This window comes from Rhinolophus hipposideros, assembly GCF_964194185.1.
Source record: "Rhinolophus hipposideros genome assembly, chromosome: 5".
Taxonomy (NCBI): domain Eukaryota; kingdom Metazoa; phylum Chordata; class Mammalia; order Chiroptera; family Rhinolophidae; genus Rhinolophus; species Rhinolophus hipposideros.
Genome location: NC_138051.1, coordinates 91651849 through 91670727, shown reverse-complemented (window position 1 = coordinate 91670727; position 18879 = coordinate 91651849). Strand labels below are relative to the sequence as shown.

General features: G+C 52.5%; 2 protein-coding genes across 2 annotated transcripts in view; both read left to right on the top strand.

Moving 5' to 3' along the window:
- The window catches only part of CCDC88C (coiled-coil domain containing 88C), a 115326-nt gene extending 112421 nt beyond the window's left edge, over positions 1-2905 (top strand). Inside the window, exon 30 of the mRNA XM_081049660.1 lies at positions 594-2905. Coding sequence (XP_080905786.1) covers positions 594-1616 — 1023 coding nt within the window. The 3' untranslated portion in view covers positions 1617-2905. The remainder of the gene's footprint in view (positions 1-593) is intronic.
- Positions 2906-6319: 3414 nt separating this feature from the next.
- GPR68 (G protein-coupled receptor 68) overlaps positions 6320-18879 on the top strand; it is a 28875-nt gene continuing 16315 nt past the window's right edge. Inside the window, exon 1 of the mRNA XM_081047365.1 lies at positions 6320-6428. The gene's annotated coding sequence lies outside the window, so the exon portion shown is untranslated. The remainder of the gene's footprint in view (positions 6429-18879) is intronic.

The following is an 18879-nucleotide window of genomic DNA, read 5'->3' as shown; positions in this document are numbered from 1 at the left end:
ACCCATTGCTCCTGTTGTACCGCTCTCTTCCCTTTTCTCAGATCAAGAGAAAGATCTGGGTGGCAGTGAGGGTCTCGAGCACGATTGGTTCTGGCTTTGGGAGCTGGTCTTGTTTCTCTTCCGCGTGGCCAAAGATGAAGCCCTTGTGACGCGTCGGAGCGTGGTGGCCTGAGAAGGAAAGAGGGTGCAGTCCAGCCAGTCAGCTTTTTGCCTTCTGCTCTGCTTGGCGGAACAGTGAGGCATCCATGGGAACTGCTGGCTGTGGTCAGGCTTCCAGCCCTGACCTTTGTATAAAGTGTATAGTTTTGTGGGAAGCCATTCCCCTCTCTGGGTCTGTTTCCTTGGTTACAAAGTTAGGGGGCTGCATGAGTGACGTCAGGATTCTCTCCCCGATCTGTGTATTGCCTCCCCCACCGTCACGACCAGGGGCAGTGTGTGCGGTAGGGGCAACGCGAGGCCTGACGAGGTGGAGCGGGAGCGGGAACCTTCAGTCCTGGCCAGGTGGACTGCACAGGGGCCCTCCTGGGTGGGGGCGGGCTCTCCAGGGACCCCCCGGCCCACTCCTGCCTCAGCTCTTCCTCCCGTCTCTCTAGGACACTCCCAGTTGCCGGGATGAACTGCTAAGTGACTACTTCAGAAAGGCCAATGATCCCCCGGCCATCAGAGGCCAGCCGGGACCACCTGCCAGGAAAGAAGGGGCCAAGATGCCCACCAGCTTTGTGGCCCCCACCATCAAGATGGCTGTCAACACCTCTGAGGGGAAGCTGCTGAAGCCTGGGCAGTATGTGAAGCCAAGCTTCAGACCTAGTGAGGCTGAGGCCTCGCCCATAGCCCCGCTGCGGCAGGTCCAGCCTCCCCAGAGCCTGTCCCTGGGCAGACCCCGGCCAGCCGCTCTGCCCCCGGCCGCCCACACACCTGCCAGCCGGAGCGCTTCCCTGAGCCGAGCCTACAGCCTGGCCTCAGCCGACCTTCTTCGGACCACTGGGTCAGAGGTCTGCAAACAGGAGTCCCCTCAGAAGCCAGGGGGTACAGAGGCCTCCGGGAGCAGAGAGATGGGCAGCCATACCCTGCAAAGCCACACAGCCCCCAGTTCCCACAGCCAGGCCCGGGAGCGGACCCCACTTATGGGAAAGGCTGGTGGCTCCTGTCAGGGCCCGGGCCCCCGAAACAGGCCGCTGGACCTGCGGCGCTTCTCACTGGCTCCCCCAAAGGAGGAGAGGCTGGCTCCCTTGCAGCAGTCCGCCACGGCCCCAGCCCTTGCCACTGGAGGTGGTAGTGACGGTGGCTGTGGCAGCAACCCCCAGCTCCAGCACTTTTCACCTGCTGCAGCCCCAGCTGCCAGGACTAAGCCGCAAACCCCCCAGCACTCAGGGGAGGTGGTCGCCGTCACCCCTGTCCGGGCAGGGCTCAGCCTCTCAGAGGGTGACGGGGTCCCAGGACAGGGCCACAGTGAGGGGCTCCCTGCCAAGAGCCCAGGCAGGTCTCCCGACTTGGCTCCCCACATCAGCCGGGCCCCTGAGGACTTCAGTCGTGGGAACAACTCAAAGAGCACACCGGCGTCCCCAGAGCCAGGTGGGGACCAGCAGACCGTGTGGTATGAGTATGGCTGCGTGTGACTCATCTCCTGGACCTATGTGACTCCTGAACCTTAAAACTGCTGGCGCGCCTTCTGATGACAATGGCCTTGTTTCCTACCTGCCTGTGGTGCCAGGGAAGGGTTTTAGAATAAGGAAAGGGGTTCCCCTGCATTTCTTTTGTTTGTTTTATTCATGAAAACACTGTGCCAAGCCCTAAGAGGATTCCACTCCCAGGTGTGGAACACTTGTCTTCCGTATCCGTAGCCTCCAACAGCTGGTATCTTTTGAACAAATCCACTTTGGCATGGGGACGCTCATAGCGCAGTGAGAAAACTGACTTGCCCCAAAGTACACACTATTTGAGCGTGTCCCTAGAACACTTGTTTGCAACTTGTTGACCTCCATTAAAGTATGCGTGTGTGTGCGTGTACACACACACACATGCACACACACGCTCACAGGGCTGAGCCCTAGTGGGTCTGGAAACTCTACTCCCTTTCCCAGAAGCCATTTGACCTGGGATAAGCCCAGTCTGGCCAAACTACAAAGACCATGAGGCTCTGGGTGGACCCCAGAGTCAGGCTCACTGTTCAGAGCTAGGAGTGTTGCCCTGCCATTCCCGGGGTCCCATGCACTTCCCTTTACCCCAGGGCCATAGTGGCCTAGGCAGGTGACAGGTGGCCTGAAGCTTTTGCCTGCCCTGCCTTGCCTGGCTCACTTTTCTGCAAACACTGGATCTGCTGGGCCTGGGAGGTGGGGCCAAGAGAAGCCCCGCCCCGGCCTCCCTCCTCCCCCCCCCCCAGCAAGTATACATAGTGTATAGAGGGTAAGCGTGTGCGTGTGCGAGTGAGGTGCACGCCTGATTTAGGTGGCTGTAGCGCTCCAGTTTCCCCCATCTCCAGTGAGATGCTGATGTTTCTGAATAATTTCTTACGGTAGAAACCAAATTTCTTTTAATATATTACATATATGTGTACACACTCGTGTGAAATACATGTGCTTTGAGGGGGGAAATCTATTTATGTTCCATTGGGAGTCATTTTCCATCAGGAGTCTCACCTGCTGCTTTGTGTATTTGGTCAGATTCCTGACATGTTTTGTTTCTTACTTAGTAAAGGTGCTCTTCATGGGATGTACTGAACCTGGTGATTTTGTTTTTTTGGGGGGGTTTGTTTTGTTTTGTTTTTTAAGATTTCCTTTTGATTTAATACACTGAAAGAGAAGTGGTGTTAACCCGGTCAGTTTTAGGAGTGCTTTGGGTTGAGTGTTAAATAGCCGTTCGTTCTGGAACACAAGGAAAGCATTGTAATAAAATGCAATGGAACAGAAGCTTCCTCGTTTTTCTCACCACCCGTCATGGGCAGCATTGACTGCACATTTGGGGGGCTCTCTGGGCTCCCTGCTGTAACACCCCAGGTTTCCCAGGACACGTCTCCCTTCGTTGAGAGGTCAGAGGATAGGAAATGAGGTTTTCTTGTTTACTATACAACAGCTTTTTTCAAGACTTGGATTTAAGTTAGTATGAATGGAATCCCAATTTGATACAGGGTTTATGTCACGACAGGAGCTCAGCTTAAAGTGGCCCTTTGGATTTTCCTAAAGCTACTCAGCTAGGAAGGTCCTGATCTGGAATTTAGATCTCGGAGGCCTCAGATAAGATGCTTGAAGATGGAGGGAGGGAGAGAGGAAGGGAGGCACATAAATCCCCACACATGACAGAATCTTCTAGCGGTTTTCTGTGCAGCTGCTGTCTCCATGTCTCCTTCCTTCCTCACCAAACTTCTGTTTTAAAAGTGTCTCCTCTTGCCTCCTCCCCATTCTTTCCCGAGGATCTGCAGTCTGTCATGCCTAACCACTCGGCAGGAGCTGCCATCTGCAATTCTTTGAGCCAAACTGAGCAGTGGCCACCTTGCAGGCTACGTCCCGTGTGGACTTTTCAGGACTTGACACCTGGCCCGTCCTTGAAGCTCTCAGCCTGTCTCGTGATTCTCTCCCCTCAGGGACAGCTCCTCAATGCTCAGACTTGCCAGAACCTCCTTCATTCACTCATTCCCTCCACAAACATTGAAAGCTTCCTCTGAGCAAAGTCCTAAATGCCACCTTGAGGCTTCTCCTCCCTCCATGCCACCCCTTCAGGGCTGACCCCACCCTGCTCCCCTAGCACTGACCACTCCTGAGCTTCAGACCTGAAGTCAGCTGCAGGCTTCCTCAACTGTCCCTGCCTCCTCTGGGCTGTCGAGCTCATCGGCCAGAAGCCTGTGATGCAGTTGGACCACTCCTCTCTCCACAGCCCACATTTCATAAGTCACCTGGACCTGAGAATGTGTCTGGGCTCTGCCCCTTGCCTTAGCCAGCTGTTCTCATCCTAGGACACACGATCCTGGGTCTTAGCAACAGCCTGCCCGCTAGCCTCCTGTCTCAGGCAGTTCAACGCTCATGGTACCTGTTGGGCATTCACCCCAGGTGACCCTTGCTGAGCATTCCCTTATCCCGGCCTCCACACCAGCCACACCCATGCCACTGTGGTCTGGGTTCTCTGCACATCTCACCCTGCGGTGCACTCAGCCCTCATCACTCCCTCTTGCCACCCCGGACAAGCTCATACACATCCACAACTTGAATTACAATCTTTCAGAAGTTTCCATCCACCTCTCCAGGCCCAACCTCTCCCTGGGACCTCCAGATCTGTTTCCAGCTTGCATGTCCCAGAGACCTCTCCAACTCAAAATGCTCAACGCACGGTTCACCATCCTCCCCCAACTAACGTCTGTGCTGCTGCTCTTGTCATATCTGCCCCCTTACATCCAGACAATGTTTGCTATCCCCCTCCTTCTTCCCTGTGTCCTATGAATTAATCCATCAGCTGATTCCAGCTCTGACACCTCACATACACGTACCCAGCCAACCCTAGGCAATGGTCCCTCCTGGGCAGTACCACGGGGTCCTGTTGCTGAGGGGGCCTCCCAAATCATGCCCCTCCTGAGCTCCAGGGCCCCAACCTCTGCAATGGCCTGGGAGATGTGTGACTGGGTATCTGGGAAATACCCAAGTGCCAGCTGGGTATTCATGGAGGGAGATTTGGGGTCATCTGTGGGACAAGAGGGGCTCACCCTGGGGAGAACATTAAAATGAGAAAATGAGAAAGCATCCAACCAACATTAAACATTCTGCCAAATGTTTACCAAGCAACCAGGGGAAGGAGAGGGAATGTATATATTTTTATATCTCACCAGTTGAGCTCACATTGAGTTTTGCCAGAGTTGTGTATTACAGCCAACTGATACTTGCAACTGACAAATGAGTATAGTTCCCACACGAATGTCGGTTGATAATTTTCTTTCATGTTAACAAGTAAGATGAAAGTCAAATAAGCTGAAGATGTCACAACATCACTCATTCATTGATGATGTGACTGGCCACTCAGGTGGTCGTTTTCTGAATGCCAGGGAAAGTTCCTCAATTTCCTCTGCTATTCGCTTTGTAATGGCTACAGACACTTTAAAAAAACAAAAAGAATTTACATACCATGATACTCACCCAAGGCACATTTTTAAGTTTAATCTGCACTACCGTGTTTCCACGAAAATAAGTCCTAGCCGGACAATCAGCTCTAATGCGTCTTTTGGAGCAAAAATTAATATAATACCGGGTCTTACATTAATTTTTGCTCCAAAAGACACATTAGAGCTGATTGTCCAGCTAGGCCTTATTTTCCAGTAAACGGTATTAACATTACACAATACCACCTCCACACACGTATACCACAATAGATGTAAATAACCCCAGCACAAATAACCCCAAATAAGAGCGTAAGAGACAGTAAAATAATGATAAGTGGCAAGTTTTGAGTATTACCTTTGTTTTGAATATAAATTATTAAATCGTGGGTTTACACACGTTAATTTTTAATGATGGCGGTTTCACACCTGGCTTGCAAAATTCTTGGAAACTCACGGATCTGCTCTCACAAGCCAGTACAGGCTGGCTCCAGCACAGCAGAGGGAGCGTCCCCTTTAAGCATGGGCAAAAAGGGAAGAGACAGAAGAGCTGAGAAGTGGCCAGAGAAGAAGGAGGGGCATGTGAAGAGCAGAGCAGCTGGGCCCTGGGAGCTTACAGAGCTGAGGGTCCTGGTGGGTGTTCCACGTGTAGACACGTGGTCCTGCCATACAAGGTGCACAGAGGTCACGTGGGCTGTGTGACCTCTGGAGTCTGGAGGCTGGAAACTCCGCCCAGACTTCTCTCTCCTTCCATCCTCCCTCCCTGCGCCTCTCCAGGTGGGTAGAGTGGAAAGAGTGGGCCTGGGGAAACCATCACCTCCCCATCTGTGAAGTGGGGCAGAGTGGACAACAGACGCCAGGCAGAAGACGGGATGGGGGAGGTTCTTTAAGGGCTCTGAAAAGTCCTCCCCTTTCCAAGCTCTGGCTTTTTGTTCCAGCCCAACACGCATGGCACATGCAGTCTGAGAGCTGGCAGAGGTAAAACCAGCCACCTGCTCCCCATCTCCCCATCCCCAGGGACCCCGAATACACAGAGGGGAGGACACCGCTGGGCCCCTCCGTATTCTCCGTGGGAGAGCAATGGCCCTATGAACCCTTCTGGAAGCGGTACCCTCCTCCCAAGTCCTCTGGGGCGGCCGCTCCGTGCCGGCCTGGACTGCGCCTAGAGCTTCCGCCCCTCCACCGCCTCCAGGTGGCGGCAAGGCTCGTGGGAGCCACCCCGCGCCACGCCTCCGCCCGTCCCCGCCGCTGCCGCCGCGCTGCGCGCCCGTGGTCTCCCTCCCGCCCGGGGTCCCGGCTCAGCCAGGAGGGAACGAGTCGCGGCCCGGCTTCCTGAGCCCCGGGCCTGAGAGAGGTGAGTGCGCCCGGGCGAATCGGGTTGGGGCCGGAGCGCGGGGCAGACAGCGCGGGCATGACAGTGGCTGCCAGCGGCCAGGGGGCATCACCGACCTCAGCAAGGCCGGCGCCCCCACATCTCCTGGACTGGAAAATTCAAATCCATTCTCCGAAATAAAGGCCTTTGGGGGCAGTGGAAGAGGAGGGCTGGGAGGTAGGGTCCAAAGTGATAGTGCTTTAGGGGTCCAGGGACCTACCAACACGTGGGTGGCATTTGGGGTGCAGCAGGCCAGACCGGGCTGTCCTGCTCAGGGTCCCTGGGGTGGGGGCAGACCCCAAAAGTCCAACACTGTCCAGGGCCCTAGAGGACAGGCCCTGACCTGCATAACTGCAGTGAAGGCCCAGGGAAGAGCGCTGGGGGAGGAGTCCGAGGACCCAGCTCCAGGAGGGAGGCTCTTCTGGGCTCTGTGGCATCCAGTCAGGTTTGGGAATGCCATCCTGCCCTGAGGGCTGAGGCACAGACAAACTAATGGCTACTGAATGCCTGCTGGTGCCTGATACTTCTGCATTATCTCCTTTAACTGTTTCAGTTGACCCCTGGATCCATTCCCTTCTCTTTATTCAGCAAATAGGCCCCCTGCTGGGCTTCCTTGGGCTCCCACCATCAATATTCTGTATCTACTGCACTGTACACACCACTCACTGGGCGTTCCCAGGACACCTCCTACGCCCCTTGTAGGTGTTAGAATCTCCTCCTCCTGGAGGACTGCCCTGGCTGCCCTCCTCCTCCTCAGGGGCTTTGGGATTTTGGGATCCCACAGAATGGTCCCTCCCTGCCCATCATCCTCCACACACAGCTGTTATCAGAGTATTGTAATTGCTTTGTTAATCCGAGTAGTCCCTTCTGAATCAGCCATTCAAATTCCATTTTATTACATATGTGGGGAAGAAGAAACTTTACCCTCGTAGCTCCTTTGGCTGGTCTAATAATTAAATCTACATGAGACAGATCAGCAAGAGAAAATAACCAAACTTAATTACACATGGACACATGGGAACCCCAAATACATGAGAGAGCCAGAGACCCCCACATACATACGAGGTTCAGAGACAGAAAGGGAAAATGAGGCATGTATGGCTGAGGATGAAGTAAGGTGCCTTGGAGTTTCAGAGGGGGAAGGTCATTGCAGGATGATAGGAAGAGCAGATGTTCAGTAATTAATAGTTTGCCCTGCCCGATGGACTGGTCAAGCAAAGTTATTTCTTTTTTTTTTTTTTAATTAATTTTATTGGGGTGACAATTGTTAGTAAATTTACATAGATTTCAGGTGTACAATTCTGTATTACATCGTCTATAAATCCCATTGCGTGTTCACCACCCAGAGTCAGTTCTCCTTCCATCACCATATATTTGATCCCCTTTACCCTCATCACCCACCCCCCACCCCCTTACCCTCTGGTAACCACTAAATTATTGTCTGTGTCTATGAGTTTTTGTTTCTCATTTGTTTGTCTTGTTCTTTTTGGTTTACATACCACATATCAGTGAAATCATAGGGTTCTCTGCTTTTTCTGTCTGACTTATTTCACTTAGCATTATTCTCTCGAGATCCATCCATGTTGTCACAAATGCTCCTATATCATCTTTCCTTAACGCCGAATAGTATTCCATTGTGTATATGTACCACAACTTCTTTACCCATTCATCTATCGAAGGACATTTTGGTTGTTTCCATGTCTTGGCCACCGTAAACAAAGCTGCAATGAACATTGGAGTACACGTGTCTCTATAGAGAAATGCTTTTATATTTTTGGGGTAGATACCCAGGAGAGCGATTGCTGGGTCATATGGTAATTCTATTCGTAATTTCTTGAGGAACCTCCACACTGCCTTCCATAGCGGCTGCACCAGTCAAGCAAAGTTATTTCTGATGATAACTCTTAACTATGGGCAAGACCCCATAATGCTTCTAGATAGTTAATAGGGGGCAGAAATTTCTCTTGAGCCATCAGGGTCTCCATTGCCTTTAGCTCAAAATAATCTGCATGCCACAGAGGAGGGAAAGGGACAGGGATTCGTGTCCCACTGTGCAGCCTGCCACCACTGAGGTCCTCATGCTGTTGATCATCTCTCATCTCTGGCCAGCCTGCACTGGCCCCGATATCCCATGTGGCCCTTCTGAGCACAATGCAGAGTCCCCCAGAGGTCCCCTGGGACCTCCCTGCTGTCCAGACCCTGACAAGGCAGCCTTGGCTCCAGCACCATCTCCTCCATGTACCATCAGCCCCTGCCGTTGCCAGACGGCCCTCCTCGGTGCTCAGCTCCTCTCTTCCATACCCACTTGGCCACACAAGCCTGCAGACAAATGGCTGTCTCCTGGGTATCTCCACTGGCTATCTCTACTGGCTCCTGCTTCTCTCCTGGTTTCTTTTCTTTCTGTCTAAGAAGGCATGCTGAGCAGATTCGTGTGTCCCCTCTTTCATCAGACATCCACCCAGGAATGGATCCCTGGACTCCTTCTTGCGGCAGTCTCACCCCAGCCCTAGGACAGTTCTCTTGGAGAATGCCCCATCCTCTCAGTGCTCACCCTCTGACCCAGTTCCCAGTCTGCACCCCTCCACACACACCTAGTATTGAGTGTGTGTGTCCGGGGTGGGGATGAGGATGTGTGGTCAGACCCATCGCGGAGGGGCACTTAGTGCCCCTTTGTCCTCGATGGGACCCAGTGGTCAACTCCAAGTCACGAGGAAGAACCTCTACTCACTCCTGGTTCTATTACACATACGTTCACTTTTTTGTAAAAGCAAATTGTGTTTCACTCCCAGAAGTGGAAAATCAGTGCCCCATGCCACCAAAGGAAGGTAATTACACAAATAAAGACAAGGAAGGCCAAGCAGTGTTACTAAATACACTTTAATTAGCACCTGTTGCCTGCAGAACAGCCCGAGGCTGGCTCTCTAGGTCACAAGGGAGGATTAGCAAGAATTAAAGTGATGCTCAAGACATATTAGCACCCAACAGCGGCTTTCTCCTTAGAGAAGTAAAATGGACTAAGAAAGAATTGGACAGGGAATAGCAAAATATGTGGCAAAACTTCTGTCAGCACCTGCTGATTGCAGAGGACCACATAGAGCCCAAAGCGATATAGAACAGACCTTCAGTTCATCCTGTAGCAACTGAAGGGTCACTTCCTCCAGGAAGCCCATCCTGATGTGTCCCCTTAACAAACTGTACTTCTTCCGCTGTAACGCTTGTCATGTGTTATTGAAATGGTGTATTAGCTTCTACTCCAGAGTGGGCATTCCATAAGAATAACCACAGGTCTGGGTCACTCACTTCACTACCCAGGTACACCCCACAGGGACTGGAGCACATGTGTTGGATGAATGATGAATGAATAACTGGGTTGACCTTCTTGACTTTGATCCTGCTGGGCCCCTTCCAGCAATGCCCTTCCTTCTTCTTCCTCCTCCCTGCCCACACCCCACACCTTCCATCCTTTAAAGACCTGCTGACAGTCCAGCTTTTCCGGGAGGCCTTTTTTCCAACCAATTGAGCCCTTCCTGATCTCTCCTGCCCCAGAGTATTCCATCCCTGGCAGTGCCTACGCCCAGGGGACATTTCAGTTCCATGGTCCAGTCCATTCCTACAGCCCCACAGGGCAAGCAGTATGGGTGGCAGACAGATGCTCAGTAACTACTGTGGAGTGCGTAAGCGTGGTCCTTCCGTTAAGGAGGCAACTGGGTTGGGTCTTGGCCACAAATGTAGTGGCTTAAAACAATACAAACTTATTATCCTACAATTCTGGAGGTCAGAAATGGGTCTGAAGGTGTTGGCATGGCTGAGTATTTTTATGGAGGTTCTAGGAGGGATGTGGGGACAGAGCCCCAGAGAGCAGTTTCTAGGCTCTCGGCCTCACGTAGAAAGGAGCTGGCTCAGGTAGTAAATGGTCATCAACTGTGATTGGGGACCATCAGCTGTGGCTGGTTGGCCGTCAGCTGTAACCAGTGAGCCACTGGCCACTAATATAACTGCTGTGGCTAGGCTAGCAGCAAGTGGAGGCTAGCAAGAAGGTGGTGGCTGAGCTAGCAATGGCGGATTGCAGTTAGAACGGGGGATTGCAGCTAGCAAGTGAGGTGGGTTGGCGGAAAAGCGGATGGCCGGTTGCGAATCGTGTGGCTCCTGCTTCCTGTGTCTCTAACCCAGCCGCCAGCGAGAATATAGTGGTATGACTCCCCTATCTGTGGCTCTGTTTGGCCATATCTGTGTTTGGCCATCTATGTTTCCTGTTTGGCCTCAGCATATCCTGCGTCCTTATGTGGGGAACGGGAGCTGAGACCCCACAACACACCCTGCATTGACAAGGGAACACTCCATTTCATTCTCGTTCTCAACCTCTAGAGGCTGCCTGCATTTCTTGGCTCATGGCCAGCTCCCGTCTTCAAAACCAACAATGTCTGGTTGCGTCTTTATCACCCTGCGTAGCTCTGATGCGCTCCTTCTTCTGCCTCCTGCTTTCAGCCTTGTGACGATATTGGGCCCACCTGGGTAACCCAGGCTAATCCTCCCATTTCCATCAGGATCTTTAGCTTGATCACATCTGCAAAGTCCCTTTTGTCGTGGAAGGTGACATATGCATAGGTTCCAGGATCAGGACATGGACGTCTGTGAGGGGACCATAGTTCTGGCTACCACAATAGCTACGCCTGGTAGTCAGAAGGCACTGGCAGTGTAGTAACAACAGCTGACATTTACTGAGCGCTTCCTCTGGACCAGGAACTGCTCCGAGCACATTACACAGCAAACACTGTATGGCGTAGATGCTGTGTTACCATCCTCGGTTTACAGGTGAGATGCTGAGAGGTGAAATAAGGTGACAAGTGGCAGAGCTGGGATTTGAACCCAAACAGTCTGGGTTCCCGGGCTACACTGCTTCTCTGGCACTATAACCACCTCCGAGACACCAGCTGAGCAGGCCAGGGAAGGTCTGAAGCCCGACACACAGGGAGAATTTTCACCACGATTTCCAGGTGAGGCCCCTGTCCAGGTTACAAATTCTTTGCCAGTCCTTTGGCTGCAGAACAGCCCGAGGCTGGCTCTCTAGGTCACAAGGGAGGATTAGCAAGAATTAAAGTGATGCTCCCATCACTTCCCATTGGTCCCATTTCAGCCCTTTCTCACCATTCTACCAGCCACATCTATTAGAGGCACCTAAGCGTATCCAGGGAAGCTGCAGGGAGCTTCCCATGGTTCTCTTTAGGGGCTCCAGGCAGGCACGTCTGGAAGAGTTCCACTGAAATTCCAAGTACCACTCAGATTCACTGCTGTCCTCCCCCAGATCTACACCCCGACGTAATATGAGTCTTGTAAGAGGCAAATGTTAATTTTCTTTTTAAAGATTTTTTTATTGGGGGAGGGGAACAGGACTTTTTTGGGGAACAATGTGTACTTCCAGGACTTTTTTTGTTTTCCAAGTCAAGTTGTTGTCCTTTCAATCTTAGTTGTGGAGGGTGCCATTCAGCTTCAAGTTGTTGTCCTTTCGGTCTTAGTTGTGGAGGGCGCAGCTCAGCTCCAGGTCCAGTTGCCGTTGCTAGTTGCAGGGGGCACAGCCCACCATCCCTTGCGGGAGTCGAACCGGCAACCTTGTGGTTGAGAGGATGCGCTCCAACCAACTGAGCGATCTTAGTTGCAGGGGGTGGAGTCCACCATCCCTTGCGGGACTTGAGGAATTGAACCGGCAGGCAACCTTGTGGTTGAGAGCCCCCTGTGGGAATCGAACCGGCAGCCTTTGGAATTAGAACCGGCAGCTTTCGGAATTAGAAGCATGGAGCTCCAACCGCCTGAGCCACCGGGCCGGCCCCGAGGCAAATCTTATATATTGGAGAAAGTAAAGCACAGTTCCCCAGCTCACCACCACAGAAGTCTGCATACTTGAGCAAGAGGGGAATACACAAGCCTTCCACGGGCACTGGATGAAGAGGGCGCCCCCAACATTTGTTGAGCATTCACTTGAGTAGTTCTAAGAGTTTTATACTTACTAACTCATTGAATACTCACAACAACCCTATGAGGTACTATTATTATCCCCATTTCACAGATAAGGAAACTGAGGCAGAGAGGTTGTGTAACTTTCCAAGCTCACATAGCCAGTGTAAAGAGCCAGGATTTGATCGTTTCTCCATAAGCAGGGAGCCAAGGCAGAGGCTGGTCAAGGCTGGTTGAACAGCCCCAGCCTGGCCCCTACTTCAGTGAGCCAAACAAGCCCCCTTTCCTGCCTTCCCGGAATTACCTGCACCCTTTACACTGGCTAGGCTGGGTTCTGGGTTTTCCTCTGTCAACCCAATTTCTTGAGAGCATCTTTGTATTTCATTCTTATATCGATCTTCATATTAATAACCCCATTCTAAAGAAGAAGAAACTGAGGCTGAGGGAGGCTGCATAACTTGCCAGAGCTCTAACAAGCAGAGGGCAACAGATTTGGGATTGGAAGCCAGACATTCGGATGTGACCCCCCTCCCAGCTGCCTCATCCTGAGCAAGCCCAGCCTGAAGGCCTCCTCCAGGAATCTGAAGTCCTGCCAGGGAGGCAACATGGGGTCCCCGGCTCTCCAGACGTGTGTGTTCACGCGTCCCCTGGACTTGATCTGACTCTATACCAGCCTCAGTTTCCCGCCTTCGGGGGTCCTCGTTAGTCCCCTTCTGTCTGAGAGCCGTGTTTTGTCATGGGAGTGGAAACAACGTCGCGTTGTTAATCAGGTCACTCTTATCTGAGTAATCGCTCAGGCCCAAGCCTGCTTGATGCCAGAAAAGATGATTCTCAGAAAAACCAGCTTCTTGCTGCCTGAAACTGGCCCGGGGAGGGGGTGGAGAGGTGGGGGGGGGGGGTTGACTCCGTGCGTTGGGGAGTATTTCTCAGAAGGAAAGTTGTCTACCCGAATGAAGAGCTGGGAGGCTCTCGGACAGGAAACACGAGGCCGTCTGCAGGACGAGGCTGAGCAGGGACAGAGAGGAGCCAGAGCCAGAGCCACCGCCAGAGCCGAGTGAGGAAGTAGGGACTCCTGCTGTTGTTTGGGGGATAAAGAGTGATTGATTGCCTCTGAGGCTGGCCAGCCGCGCTCACTGGAAGAATGAACTGAAAAAATCAGTAATTTTTTAAAGTAGGTCACCTGTGTGCCTTCTGAGACATGCACACATTGTTCCATTGAGTTTGCAGTGAAGACTTCTCTGATACATCCACTCCTGTAGCAGGCAGTCTTGGCAGGAAACAGAGGCACAGTCAGGCAGGGTGACTGAGGAGAGGTTGATAAAGGGACGGTTTTCAAGGGTATCGATTGGGTTAAGGGAACCAGCCCAGGTCCGCAGGTCCATGTGGCACCCTGGGACTGGCATTTCCAAGGAGCTGGTACCATCCCCAGGCGTGGAGGGAGAAGAGGGGAGGGCAGTGCAGGAGAGGGACTGTTACAGGAACTGACGGCTTCAGTAAAGGGAGGCAGCCAACCTGAAGCCACTCTGGTGGTGGATAAATACTCCCACGACCCCACTCTGCTCCACCTTCTGATCCCAGTTAGTGCTTCCATTGGCCAAACCCAACAGAAACCAGAGGGCACATCCCCGTGATACAATCGATAGGGTACAGAGTAGGCTAGCGACGGCTGAGGAGTGGATGTGGACGGGCAATAATAGAAGGCCCTCAACACACTCTGTTGCCGGTGCAACAACCTCTTTCATCCATTCCGACGGCCGCCATTTCTGAGCGCCTGCCGTATGCCTCCCTCGGCTTGACACTGGGAAAATGTCAGTGCCAAGGCCGAAACCCACGAGAGACTGGGAAAAAAGAAACGACATCAGTGTCACTGTACCGGCTGTGGAGAGATTCTGACCACATCCTAGGATTCCAGCCCAATGTAGAAGATGATTTTTGTGGGCGAGAAAAATAGTTATTAGTGCAGTGTCTCTACTCATCATCCATGAGCACGGGCCATAATTTACCATTCTCTAGGTCCAGGAAGGTTCTGGAAAACAATGCGTGCTTCATTTTAACTCAGAGAGCTTTGTTGTTTATAAGGCCAATGCCAGCTTTTGTTTACAAAACTATAAATTCTGCTAAAGACTGAATATCCTGACACTAAGAAACATAGCAACGTCTGGCCAAAAGGCGGCTGTGCAACAAATCCGTTTCTCCAAATTTAGCGCTTTCTTCTAAGAGCATGACCAGAGGTGCCAGGCCTGTATTCCACAGGCCAATTCTGGATCTTTAAGTAACTGGTATAGGTGCCATGCTATTCTGTCTCTAAAAAGTGAAGCATACATCAAAACGGAGGCTTGTTTTAATTGAAGAGTATTTAGACTGTGAAAGGTTCTAGATATGTTAGGCCCTCTGTACACAGAGACTGTGGGCTACAGAAAGAAAGTCAGGGAGACAGGGCCACCAAGGACTGTGTACAGTGTCCCCTCCCCCGGGTTGTGTGATGTGACAGCCCTGGCAGGAGTCACTTTGTAATAAGCATTCTACACAGCACGACTGTACCCCCGAGAGGCAGAATTCTGGATCTAGCGACTAATGATGGGTTTTAAAACACCCCACTTCTTTCCTGGGGGAGGTAGAGACAGAGCATAATTGCTGCAAGAAGCAGCTTCATAGTCAGGACTCCATGTAAGTCCTGGTTCAGGCACTCAGAACTGAGAACTGAACGGCCTGGAGCAATTCACTGAACCTAAGTTTCCTGACCTGTGAAAGGGAAATACTAAAACTACTTGGGATGAAAAGAGCTCACGCATAAGCACTAAGAACACAGTAAACATTCGAAACGTAAGAGCTGCATAGAAGAGGGTATTTGGAGTGGACAATAACAATAATAACAGCCAATTTCTATTGAGCCCTAATATGTGCTGGGTGTTGAGCTGTGGACTCATGTAATTATCTCAACTCCCTGTTGAAGTCACGTCCCCGTTTCATACGCGAGGAAACTGGCACAGAGAGGTTAGGGGATTTGTCTAACGATCCCCTACTCGTAGGTAACAGGTGGGATTCCCACTCAGACACTCTGGCTTTCGAACCCAAACTCTTAACAACTACTTTCAGTTTGGCAATTTTAAAAATTGTGTGCATTTTTACAGCATGAATAGTTAATCCAGAAAACTCCACTTGTGAAGATTTCGCAACAAGGAGAAATTTAAAAATGAGGACCAGCAGAAGAGGCAGAGCCAGCCTCACAGAAGAGCCTGCTGGGAGGTTGCTGGGCATGTGCCCAACAGAAAAAGCAAATCTCCCTGCGTCTCCCACCCCCCTGCTCCCTCTGCCTCCCCGGCCGGGGTGTCTTCTCACGTCTTGCCCACTGTCCATTTCCTTCCAGAGATTCACCTAGGGGCCCAGTCACAAAGTGTGGAGCTTTGAGCCACCCAGAGGAGTTAGCAGAAAAGGAGACATGGCTCTCTCTCTTTATCTCCCCTGCCTGCACTCCAGCTGCTCTCCACCCCTAACCCCCAACAATCTGTCCTGGCAACCAAACACAGAGGTTCTGCAGACTCCGGCAGTGACCAGTCCCAGACACTCAGTTCACAAACAGGAATGGGGAGCCCTGTTCTGGGCCAGGCACTGGGCCAGGAATGAGGGCCATGCAGGGGGACAGCTGTGGGCCAGTGACCTCAGTGGGCCGTGCAAAGAAAGCCAGGCACCAAGGGGGCTCAGCCCAAATTGCCTGGGACAAACAAGACGGTTCGATAGAGGAGGTGACTGGGGAGGTTAAAACTGGGGCAGGAGTTCAGGAGATGGGGGACAGGAGGTGTTTTGAGTGGAGCGGGACGTAGGAGTTAAGGTATGCAGGTGTGAAAGAGCAGAAGGTGCTGAGAACACAGCTAAGGGTGGCTTAGGACCGGAGGCAGGTGCTGAGGGGCTGTGGGCTCCTGCCTGGGTGCGAACCTCAGTGCCTCTACTTATTCTTACCTGTGTGACTTTGGGCATGTTATTGGTTCTCTGTGTGTCTCATGCCCGCGTGTGCAGTGGGGATAATAACACTACCTACCGCACAGAGTGGTGAGGATTAAATGAGTTTATGCATTTAAGTGCTTATACCTGGTGCCTGGCCCAAAGTACTCAAAAACTGGGAGCTGTGACTATTGTTACTGTTATCTGTGAGCCTGTGGGGCAGAGAGACCCTCAGGCCTCCTTGAATTCTCAACAAAACCAGGAGGAGGTCCCCCGTGCTGCTCCTGGCCACCCCTGCGGGCCTGGGGGAGCACTAGGGACCCAGGAGGCAGCCAGCTGCAGCCTCCTGGGGTCACAGAGGTGGAGACAGGCCTGAGCAGCAGCGGGACACTGCCTTTACTGCACGCCTCCTGATGTGGCGACACTGGGGACACTGAGACCACTTGTATGGAAAGATCGCTTCAGGGACTCCTCCCAGCTTCTTACCTGGATGTGGCAGGAGAATGACCCCCGTCCTTTTGCAGCCAGGCCCAGTCTGAGCCCACCCTGGGGTCAGCAGGTAGTTGGGGGTGGGAGTACTATACCTCCAGGACAGGGCTGTGCCACCGTGATTCTTCCTGGCTGGCGCCTCATCCGTGCATGTGGTCAGGGTGAAAGGCAGGGTGCGGAAGGGCAGGGCTGGTTGTGTCAGACAGGGGTGTGGCGGGGTTGGTGGCCCCGTGGCCCCAGGAGGAGGGCCTGGTTGGGAAATGGACCTGCCCGCGCGCCCAGGCCCCTCTGGCAGCAGCCAAGGACGCAGTGCCCACCCGCTGGCCGCGCGCCGGCGGCAGGAGAAGGCTTGGGCGACGGGCCCCTCGCCGCTCAGGCACGTCTCCTCGTCTCCCCATCCTCCTTCGCTGGCCTCGGCCTCGGGGCCCCGGTGCATCAAGCCCGGGAAACCGCGAGTGCCTGTGAGGGTGTAGGCATGTGGCCCCCAAGTGTGCGCGCCCGGGCAGGGCGGCAAAGGGCAGGAACAGCCGCACCCAGGCCCAACATGTGGCCCAAGCTCCAGCGCGTCCTCGTCCCTCATTTGGGTGCGGTGTCTCCGCTGCGGTTGTCGCCTGGTTTAGCAGCCACCCCCTCAGCTGACTCCATGACAACCTGGTCATTACTTACCAAAAAAAAAAAAAAAAGTGAGACAGCTAACCCTTCATTTCCTAGCGCTCGGCAGCACAGGTGCCCCAAAGATTTCCTTTCCTTCCCGCAAATCTGCCTGGTTCCTCTTAGGCGAAGGGCTACCCAGAGCCCAACAAGCACACCCCCAACCCCCACCCCCAGCCAGGGAGGACAAAGCTGGCCTGTGATTGTCCGCAGGAGCGCCCGGTGGGGTCGCTAGTGGGCAGCCCCCTTCCTTCCCCGCGTCTGGCAATGGAGTGGACCCAGGTCATCCTCAAGCTGGAGCAGAGTGATGCGATGGCGAAAGGCACGGGAAGTCTCTTTGGGATTCAGCAATGGGCAAAGGAGAGAGCACTGATGGAGCCAGAGGCTGTGTGGCTTTGGGCAGGTCACTTGCTGTGGCTGGGCCTCTGTAGAATGGACATAAATACTAGCCACTGCCACCTCACAGAGGGGTTGAGAGGACAAAAGAGATGTGAGAATGGTTTGTAACTATATGCATCTGAGATGACATGGTTACGTTTCGCTTCACCTCTGCCAGCAGCCCACTCTGTTTGCTGGGCATGGGCCGTAGGAGGGGCCGTGGGCATCTGTTGGGGTGACTTTGGGGTGTACATGTACCCCCACCCCCCACAGTTAAGTTTCCGTAAGAAGAAAGAAGGGAAAACAATTCTGAACTTAACAGAGGTGGCCTGGGTCCAAATCTTGGCTCTTCCTCCTATTAAAGCTATTACCTTGGGGGAAATCATGTATCAGCTTTTTAGGCCTTGGTTTCACTTTCTGTGAAATGCGCATGATAGTAGAGCCTACTTCCTAGGGTTGTAAGATCACATAGGTAAAGAGCTTGCCTTGAAAGCCTTGCTCCTAAGTGTTAGCTCTGAGTTTCCTTGTTACTATTATGTTGCACCTTCTGGCTATGGCTCACTCTGTAGGGAGAGAAAACTCATCTAACAGGAATCAAAGAGTGGAAAACAGATTTCATCCTTCCTAGCTGGCTGGTCTCCAACAAGATCCCTTACCTCTCTGAACCTTAATATCTTCATGGGGGAAAAAGGAGATTATTATGTCTACCTCACAAAGTTGTTACAAAAATTAAAATTAAATAACCATGTGAATGAAGCCAGCACATGATAAGCTCTTAAGTGATTTTGGAGAAAAAGAACACTTCTGTTCCAGTTACCTACTGCTGCATTACAAACCACTTCAGAAGACACTGGCTTGAAGTAATAGTACTCATCTATTTCGCTCATGAATCTGTGATTTGGGTAGGGCTTGGTGGCAATGGCTTATCTCTGCTATTGGCAACACCAGCTGAGATGGCGCAGCGGGGGCTGGTGGGTCCTCTTCCAAGATCACAACGTTGTGGCGAGCCGGTAGATTGTGGCTTTAG